Source organism: Oncorhynchus tshawytscha, linkage group LG17 (genome assembly GCF_018296145.1).
Source record: "Oncorhynchus tshawytscha isolate Ot180627B linkage group LG17, Otsh_v2.0, whole genome shotgun sequence".
In the NCBI taxonomy this organism is placed as follows: Eukaryota; Metazoa; Chordata; class Actinopteri; order Salmoniformes; family Salmonidae; genus Oncorhynchus; species Oncorhynchus tshawytscha.
Window position 1 is genome coordinate 21,856,937 of NC_056445.1, and position 10,577 is coordinate 21,867,513.

At 40.2% G+C, this 10,577-nt stretch overlaps 1 protein-coding gene across 2 annotated transcripts in view; it reads right to left on the minus strand.

The window, feature by feature from the left end:
• zmp:0000000711 (tubby-related protein 3) overlaps positions 1 to 9,314 on the minus strand; it is a 38,163-nt gene extending 28,849 nt beyond the window's left edge. Inside the window, exon 1 of one of the 2 annotated variants that reach the window (XM_024402209.2) lies at positions 9,170 to 9,314. In XM_024402209.2, the coding sequence (XP_024257977.1) occupies positions 9,170 to 9,189 (20 nt within the window). In that variant the 5' untranslated portion in view covers positions 9,190 to 9,314. Of the gene's footprint in view, positions 1 to 8,141; positions 9,017 to 9,169 lie in introns of those variants that run through there. The other variant, XM_024402208.2, reaches the window with a different exon arrangement.
• Between the last annotated feature and the right edge of the window lie 1,263 nt (positions 9,315 to 10,577).

Genomic DNA, 10,577 nt, shown 5'->3' on the forward strand with positions numbered 1-10,577 from the left:
TGTTTTTATTTACTTACTTTTCTGCTCTTGTGCACACCAGTATCTCTACTTGCACATGATCTTCTGATCATTTATCACTCCAGTGTTAATCTGCTAAATTGTAATTATTCGCCTACCTCCTCATGCCTTTTGCACACAATGTACATAGACTTTTTTTCTACTGTGTCATTGACTTGTTTATTGTTTACTCCATGTGTAACTATGTGTTGTTATCTGTTCACAATGCTATGCTTTATCTTTGCCAGGTCGCAGTTGTAAATGAAAACTTGTTCTCAACTAGCCTACCTAGTTAAATAAAGGTGAAAGAAAAAAACAAACTTTTTTTTTTTTAAATAATAATAATAATAAATAAATATGGATGTCCGGTAAATTTCTCAAAAATCCGGTAAATTAAAATCTTGCCGGTCACGGTGTCCGCCGCCTAATTTTCCTAATGGAAACCCTGCCCAGGCTACATGTCTGTTCCTTACACTAATCCTCTACACACATCCTCTGAAAGAATACACAAGCAGATTACATCAAATAATCACAGTCCACATTGCAGCAATAGAACAGGAAAGGGTGGGAACTGCCCTCTGATTTTATTCTCCTCTCAGGGTAAAAATGGACCTATGGATTTCAAATTTTTTTCTGCAGAGTTAACAGTAGAGGTCGAACGATAATGATTTTTCAATACCGATACCGTTACCGATACCGATTATTGGAGGAACAAAAAAAGCCGCTACCGATCAATCGGCCAATTTTTTTTTTTACATTTATTTGTAATAATGACAATTACAACAATACTGAATGAACACTTATTTTACCTTAATATAATACATCAATAAAATCAATTTAGCCTCAAATAAATAATGAAACATGTCCAATTTCGTTTAAATAATGCAAAAACAAAGTGTTGGAGAAGAAAGTAAAAGTGCAATATGTGCCATGTAAGAAAGCTAACGTTTAAGTTCCTTGCTCAGAACATGAGAACATATGAAAGCTGGTGGTTCCATTTAACATGAGTCTTCAATATTCCCAGGTAAGAAGTTTTAGGTTGTAGTTATTATAGGAATTATAGGACTATTTCCCTCTATACCATTTGTATTTCATTAACCTTTGACTATTGGATGTTCTTATAGGCACTTTAGTATTGCCAGTGTAACAGTATAGCCTCCGTCCCTCTCCTCACTCCTCCCTGGGCTCGAACCAGGAACACAACGACAACAGACACCCTCGAAGCAGCGTTACCCATGCAGAGCAAAGGGAACAACCACTCCAAGTCTCAGAGCGAGTGACGTTTGAAACGCTATTAGCGCGCGCCCCGCTAACTAGCTAGCCCTTTCACATCGGTTACACCAGCCTAATCTCGGGAGTTGATAGGCTTGAAGTCATAAACAGCGCAATGCTTGACGCACAATGAAGAGCTTCTGGCAAAACGCATGACAGTGCTGTTTGAATGAATGCTTACGAGCCTGCTGGTGCCTACCACCGCTCAGTCAGACTGCTCTATCAAATCATAGACTTAGTTATGATAACATAATAACACACAGAAATTCGAGCCTTAGGTCATTAATATGGTCGAATCTGGAAACTATCATCTCGAAAACAAGACGTTTTTTCTTTCAGTGAAATACGGAACAGTTCCGTATTTTATCTAATGGGTGGCATCCATTAGTCTAAATATTCCTGTTACATTGCACAACCTTCAATGTTATGTCATAATTACATAAAATTCTGTCAAATTGGGCAGCCCAAACTGTTGCATATACACTGACTCTGCGTGCAATGAACGCAAGAGAAGTGACACAATTTCACCTGGTTAATATTGCCTGCTAACCTGGATTTATTTTAGCTAAATATGCAGGTTTAAAAATATATACTTCTGTGTATTGATTTTAAGAAAGTTATTGATGTTCATGGTTAGTTACACATTGGAGCAACGATACGCACCGCATCGATTATATGCAACGCAGGACACGCTAGATAAACTAGTAATATCATCAACCATGTGTAGTTAACTAGTGATTATGATTGATTGGTTGTTTTTTGTAATATAGGTTTAATGCTAGCTAGCAACTTACCTTGGCTTACTGCATTCGCATAACAGGCAGTCTCCTCGTGGAGTGCAACGAGAGGCAGGTGGTTAGAGCGTTGGACTAGTTAACTGTAAGGTTGCAAGATTGAATCCCGAGCTGACAAGGTGAAAATCTGTCATTCTGCCCCTGAACGAGGCAGTTAACCCACCGTTCCTAGGCCGTCATTGAAAATAAGAATGTGTTCTTAACTGACTTGCCTTGTTAAATAAAGATTAAATAAAGGAGTAAAAAAAAAATCTGCGTCCAAAAATACAGATTTCCGATTGTTATGAAAACTTGATATCGACCCTAATTAATTGGCCATTCCGATTAATCGGTTGACCTCTAGTTAACAGTAACCTCTTACGCACACAGCACCATGCTCTACTCTCAGGGCACCTCTGGTCAGCACAGTCCTAATGCACAGACATCAAACAGACATCAATAGGAGTGCTGGGGGACCATAGGGAGAGTTGATTTCCCTCAGACAAGCCATTACATTAAGCACAGGGCCCTCAGTTCTGAAACTGATTGAAAAGCTAGAGTAAGACGAGGCAGGGAGAGGCATGCTCCAACATTCCAACATGTCATGTCAGTGTTTCCCCTGTATTCATAAAATGTTTTCAGTGTAAACTTAAATGACTAAAACCAGATATAAAGTATGCAGAAAAGATAATGAGGGTACATATTTTTAAATAAGATAATCATTGAACTATTGATTTTGTTATAATGTTTGAGTCACTCAGATAGCATAAGAACACAGCATAAGCCATGGCAAAATGTGTAGAATTGCATGAAATTTGCTTAAAGGTAGCTGTCCAGTGTTTCCAGATTAATATGACCTATAATGAATTACAATATGAGTAAAATAGTTTTCCTTCCAAAAAAAATGTAATTAAGTATGCACAGCAGCTTTTCTGTGTTGGAACGGTTTAGGCGTACCCCAACAACAGAATGGCGTGGGCATATACCGGTCATTAAAAAAATGTAATACGAGTAGACCGCTGATTGGTCAGCTCAACCTCGTTAGGAGTATTACATCATACTCCACGAGGAAATAGCAAGCTCCAATTTATGGTTTGGCCACAAATACGAGTATAGGATGAGTCAAGAACATTATTTCAATATGAGAATAGTATATAACAGAATATTACATTTTAAAAGTGAGATTTTCACTGGACAGTTACTTTAAAACTGCACATTTTCCCTCAGTCCCATGGCAAAATGTGTAGAATTGTAGGAAAGGATTAGCTAGTTACTAGAGTAAATCAGCATAAATATGGAAAACATCAGATCATGATAGAAATTTAATTTGGTGTTTACAGGTTACGCTAGCTAGCTAACACTACTTTAATTTGCTCATCAAAAGAACCATTAAATTGGGTAGAAAGTTCTCATCCCCATGGCAAAATGTTTAGAATAGCATGAAACTAGCTATAAAACTGTAAAATGTTTTCTCCGCCATATGGCAAAATGTGTAGAATTGTAGATTGTAGAATTGCAGGAAATTAGCTTTAAAACTGCAAGATTTTGTCTCAGCGTCCAACATCTAAAATGTTTGGTGGAAATCCTAGAGGAAACACTGTATTTATTTATTTTATTTCACCTTTATTTAACCAGGTAGGCCAGTTGAGAACAAGTTCTCATTTATAACTGAGACCTGGCCAAGATAAACGCAAAGCAGTGCGACAAAAACAACACAGAGTTACACATAAACAACAGTACAGTCAATAACAGAAAATAAAATAAAACTAGAAAAATCTATGTACCGTGTGTGCAAATATAGAAGAGTAGGGAGGTAGAGGCGAAAATAATTACAATTTAGCATTAATACTGTAGTGATAGATGTGCAGATGATGATGTGCAAGTAGAGATACTGGGGTGCAAGAGGGTAAGTAAAAATATGGGGATGAGGTAGTCGGGTGTGCCATTTACAGACTGGCTGTGTACAGGTACAGTGATCGGTAAGCTGCTCTGACAGCTGATGTTTAAAGTTAGAGAGGGAGATATAAGACTCCAGCTTCAGAGATTTTTGACATTTGTTCCAGTCATTGGCAGCAGAGAACTGGAAGGAAAGGCGGCCAAAGGAAGTGTTGGCTTTGGGGATGATCAGTGGAATATACCTGCTGGAGCGCGTGCTATGGGTGGGTGTTGCTATGGTGACCAGTGAGCTGAGATAAGGTGGGGCTTTACCTAGCAAAGACCTATAGGCTGACTACACCGCTCGTGTCGCGTGCATGAGCTTTGCAAAATAAATGTATAAATCTATATTATTCAATCATTGCACCCACACTGCTCACGCATCTGCGTTGCCAAGGGCTAAAATAGAAGTCAGTTCTATTTGTAACGCAGATCGCGCTGCAAATCCTGCCTCTCCCATCTACTCATTGGTTTATAGAAGCAGGTACCAACGTGCCATTTCCTCATTGTTTATACCCACGTGGGTGACTGAAAGACGAACAAGGTTAGTGGCGGTAATGCACCTAATTTATGAAAGTTGCCAATCACAATATAATGTCAAGAGAAGAAAAGGCCTAGGAGAGATGACTAGAAACAATTCGGCTGACCGTTTTGTGTGTGGATTAATTGTCAGAGTAGAGGACCTTGTGCATTTCAGGTAAAATAACAACTCAATGTTTATATCCCAGGACAAATTAGCTAGCAACACCAAGCTAGCTAAATAGGTCAAATTAGCTAGCAAGTGCAAGCTAGCTAGCTAAATTGCCATAAATGTTTAATGCTTTTCGACCTGTCCCCAAATTAATGTAATTGGTTCAGTTTGTTTTGATATTTTAACCTGCGTGTCGTGATCGCGTTTGGTGTTGGGGACAAAATAAATGTATGCACGATGGCGCACGTGCTCAGACGGTTTGGGTTCCATGTTATAGATGACCTGGAGCCAGTGGGTTTGGCGATGGATATGTAGTGAGGGCCAGCCAGCGAGAGCATGCAGGTCACAGTGGTGGGTAGTAAATGGGGCTTTGGTAATAAAACGGATGGCACTGTGATAGACTACATCCAGTTTGCTGAGTAGAGTGTTGGGGGCTATTTTGTAAATGACATCGCCAAAGTCGAGGATCGGGAGTATAGTCGGTTTTACAAGGGTATGTTTGGCGGCATGAGTGAAGGAGGCTTTGTTGAGAAATAGGAAGCCGATTCTAGGTTTCATTTTGGATTGGAGATGCTTAATGTGAGTCTGGAAGGAGAGTTTACAGTCTAACCAGACACCTAGGTATTTGTAGTTGTCCACATATTCTAGGTCAGAACTGTCCAGAGTAGTGATGCTAGTCTGGTGGGAGGGTGCAGGCAGCAATCGGTTGAAGCGCATATACTTAGTTTTACTAGCATTTATAAGCAGTTGGAGGCCACAGAAGGAGTGTTGTATGGCATTGAAGCTCGTTTGGAGGTTTGTTACCACAGTGTCCAAGAAACAAGCTGAAGTTATACCTCTGTATAAGAAGGGGATAAAGTCTGACCCTGGGAATTATAGGCCTGTATCTATCCAATGTGTAACATCAAAGATCCTGGAGAGAATTGTACATGAGCAAATGTATGAATATGTTAACAAACAGGGTCTAATGTATGATTTTCAATCGGGTTTAAAAAAAAACATACTCCACTGATTCATGTCTACTTTACTTGACTGACTTCACAGGAAAGAGATTGATGAGGGAAATCTGTGTGCCATGGTACTGCTTGAGCTACAGAAGGCCTTTGATACAGTTAACCACTGTCTCCTAATCTCCAAACTGGAGGCACTGGGGTTAAGCAGTATCCCTCTAGGCTGGGTAAAGTCCTATTTATCAGGAAGGGAGCAAGGAGTAGAGGTTAATGGTTCACTGTCTCAGGCAAAACCAATGAGTTGTGGCGTTCCGCAGGGGAGCGTGCTTGGGCCTCTGCTGTTTTTATTGTATATTAACGATACGAAAGATGCTTGTTCTTGCCGTCTTTTTCTTTATGCGGATGACTCTACACTTCTGGTGTCTCAAAAAAAAGTAAAACTATGTTGGAGAGCATACTTAGCACAGAGCTTACTAACATTAGCAAATGGCTTGGAGATAATAAGCTATCTCTGCACTTAGGGAATACTGAAGCAATTATTTGGGGATCCAGACCTAAATTGTGTAGGTCGTATGAAATCAGAGTGGAGTTAGGGGGTGAGGTGCTGACTACTAAAACCTCTGTTAGCTACTTGGGATGTATCCTTGATGGAAGCTTGGGAGGTGTGAGCATGGCCAATAAGGTGCTAGGGAAGGTTAATGCCAGGACTAAGTTTTTGGCTAGAAAGTCCAAGCTGCTTGATAAGGACTCCATGAAAGTGCTAGCTATTGCCCTCATTCAATGCCATTTCGACCATGCTAGTACTTCCTGGTTTGGGGGCTTATCTAAACTTATGAAGGGGAAGCTCCAGATAGCCCAGAATAAGCTGATCATGGTAGTATTGAAGGTGAGTCCACATACTCACATAGGCAGGAGCTGCTTTCAGGAACTAAACTGGCTGCCTGTTGAGGCTGGGGTGTCCCAGATTAGACTAGATTTGGTTTACAGGAATATTTATGGTCCTGCGCCCAGATATCTAAGTGATTACTTTCCTCGTGTTAGGGATGCACACAATCACAGCACCAGATCAGGTGTTGCTGATGTGTGCTTATACAGGTTCAGGAGCAATGCTGGGAAAAGTACTTTCTTATATACTGGAGCCTCAGAATGGAATGAGTTGCCTCTGTCTATAAAAACATAGTCCTCTCTGGACAGCTTTAAAAAGAAAGTAAAAATATGTTTGATGTCTTCTGTGCCCATATGAATATGATGTAACTGGAATGATGAGATAGGTGTTCTTCTTCTATGTTTTTGTTTTATTATTTCACTAACGTACTGTGTTTGATCTTGTCTAGCCATCTTGTCTCAAAAGGACCACAATGGAAATAAGTCCCAGACTTTATTGTGTGTTATCCTCGATGATTTTATTCATGTGCATGTAAGGCTTTTAAGTTTTATTTGTGCTTGTTTTTTTAAATGGTCAAATTAATAAACTAAACTAAACTAAAAAGGGCCAGATGTATACAGAATGGTGTCGTCTGCATAGAGGTGGATCAGAAAATCACCAGCAGCAAGAGCAACATTATTGATATATACAGAGAAAAGAGTCGGCCCGAGAATTGAACCCTGTGGCACCCCCATAGAGACTGCCAGAGGTCCGGACAACAGGCCCTCCGATTTCACACACTGAACTCTGAGAAGTAGTTGGTGAACCAGACGAGGCAGTCATTTGAGAAGCCAAGGCTATTGAGTCTGCCATAAGAATGCGGTGATTGACAGAGTCAAAAGCCTTGGCCAGGATGATGAAGACGGCTACACAGTACTGTCTTTTATCAATGGCGGTTATGATATCGTTTAGGACCTTGAGCGTGGCTGAGGTGCACCCATGACCAGCTCGGAAACCAGATTGCATAGTTCTTGTGTCAACATGTTTGCCTATTAATTGTCCTGAGCCCTTTTCAACAGTGTGCATTAATGTCACAAAGGGAATAGCCAATAATATTGTTTGTTGTGGGTGCAATGGTATTGCAACATTCGTAGGCACTCTTTAAAAAGCAAAGACTGGAATTCTCTATAGCCTCCAGATAGTCACATAACATTCAGCCATACTACATTCCAATCCACAATAATATGGGGGAGGAGTGTCATTATTTTGACCAGAAATGCACAGCATAAGGAAAATGATTGCTTGTGAAATAAGCATTAAGAATCCCTAAATGACACTCAACTTAACAGGGTGAAATGAAGTTGCAAAAAGCAGGGTCATAAACAGTATAAAGTCAATTGTAATTTTAATGAAAAGTTGTCATGACTGTGTTTATGACAGCTGATTCTGTTATGCAGAAGGGTTCAGGTTGTGTTAAATAATAATCATACTCTGACTGACATATTGTAATTTGTCTATTGCCTCCATGTAGCATATCACATTACTATCACATCCTTAACCACGAACTGAACCATCCAACACCCTATTCAACATCGGATTGTCCCCATGTTGGCCACAGAGCCATACAATCATTATCCTATGACATTAGCTTGATTCACCTGCTTTTGTTGATGTTGTTCATCCTGTCACTTCTTCCGTTTCGGGAGACTTCTTTGGTGGTGACCGTGCCGAGTGATGTTGCCAAGATTGCCCCCCTCATAGGCCCTAATACTGTATTTTTTAGCAAGCAGCATGCTATAGTACCCACATTTATGCGATGCCGTCTCCAAGGAGAATGGCGCAAGCTCCTATGACAAAGCCACAGTAACTCGAGAAATCGAGTGTAATATATTCCCCATCTGATGGCTTTCGTGACGCAATAATGTAACGTTAGCAACCCAACATATTCAAGACGTGAGCCTTGCCAGATGTTTATAACGTCGTTATAGCTCCGTTGTCAACATGCATGTTCATACAATTTTGACATTTTTCAGATCGAACGTTGTAGCTAGCTAACAAGTTAACATTTTAAAAATACTCTCTCATTTTCAAACACATTACTGTTACAAAACATGAAACAAATAGTTGACGAGCAATCCATGAAGAATTGTGTGCTTTCTGCTTAAACCGTTAACACGCACGCTAACGTTAGCTAGCTAACAATCGATGGAGTTTTCCTAGCTACAATTCACTGACCAGCTCATGCTTCCTTTTCGTGATAAAACGATGCCCAAATCGTTAAAAATATGCGTTTAACTCTGCTTGATTCCTAACAAGAAAAATAGAATAGTTAGCTACATTTAAAGTTGTGAAAAATATGTATTTTAGTTTGTGCTTGGTATTATCTTCCATGATTGATTTACCACTCAGCCTCTGTTCTAGTCTCTTCACGGAGCACGCTATCTTCAGGCAAGCAAGAAACGTTAGCTAGCTAGCCTAACATTAGCCAAACTAGCATCAGTCTTCTCGAGCAGCAGTGCCTTCTGAAAAAGTTAAGTGACAGACCAGCCTCGCGCACCACCCATCAGACACACTTCGCCCATCAAATTTGGTCACCGCATGTCTACATAATATCATGGGCAAAGAACTATAAGAACTATCTATATAAGAACTATCTATATGTATATTATTTATTTTTTAAACTTACCTTATGCTGTAGTAACTCATGTTTATCCACGGTTGCTATGGATCCCAGCTGGTGGTGGCCTCCTGGTGCAGCAGACAACTTTCCTTGACACGCTTGGAAAATTGTTCCCCACAGCCCTAGTTACCGCACATGACTACAACACAGTGTTGCCAACTCCTCAGTAAGGAAAGTAGCTATTGGCTGTCCTAGAAGTCGCTAAATGACGCCATCGCCTAATTTGCATAATTGGCCATGTGCATGTAATTGTGATGGATGCTGTAGGAGAGAGGAATAAAGTCGAGAGACAAAAAGTTAGTAAAAAACACCCTGAATATGTTTAGAACTACAAATTAACAGTGCGGCTTGGTTGGGTTGTGTTTCGGAGGACGCATGGCTCTCCACCTTCGTCTCTCCCGAGCCCGTACGGGAGTTGTAGTGATGAGACAAGACAGTAACTACTAACAATTGGATTACCACGAAATTTGGGAGAAAAAGGGGGTAGAAAAAAAAAAAAGATTATAGTTTTTTTTATGTCACAATTCCAACCCTCCTCCTTTATCTGGACTTGGGACCGGCAAAAGTGACCCAAAAGAGACACTGGCGGAGTTACTTAGTTGTTTATTTAATTTTTTATTTTTTTTTAGTTTCGTTTTCTTAATTTGATTTGGTTTTTAACCTTAGGGTCCACTTAGGAGGCTACAACAAGTCACAGTAAAACATTAACATTTTTAACCATAACAGTTTTTACATTTTTTTATTGTATACAATCTACATTATCAATCTAAATGGACCAAAATGAGACAATAGAAACAACTGTCAATGTGAGAAAATTATGGTAACTAGTCTGGCCCTAATTCAGGTTAATAGTTGTTTTTTTTACAGACCCGCCTCCACACACACACAGGCTGTGCTGGCTCACAGAAAGAGTGGGTCATTGTCATTTTGGTCAGGGCTCTATGGCAGGTTCAGCAACTGAGGGAGCTGACTTAAATGAGTAAGCAGCTGATGTGCCAAAAAGCTGCAAAACATTATCAGGCAGCTGGTGCTCATAGCAAGCCTCACCAGACAGCTTCAGTCCATATCGAATGTACAGGGTGGAGTTAAGGGTCTGCAAGGACATCCGATTTCTAAGTTTGCTTTTTACCACACTCATCTGGCTGAATACACTCTCGACTTCAGCATTCGAGTTTGGCAAGGACAACACAGACACAGCAGCCATGGCAAGTTCTTGAAACGGGTTGATATCAGCTGCATCCATGAACTTTCAAATCTCACTCCAGAAGCCCAGTGTGTTTTTTGTCTCATTCCATTTACTAAGATGGATGGCACGCCATTGCTGGACAATCTTGTCTATCTCCGCATTTGAGTCGCCAAGGACCTTGGCTATTTTTTTTTCTCCAGGACTCTTATTGTGCTTTATAGTTTCCTC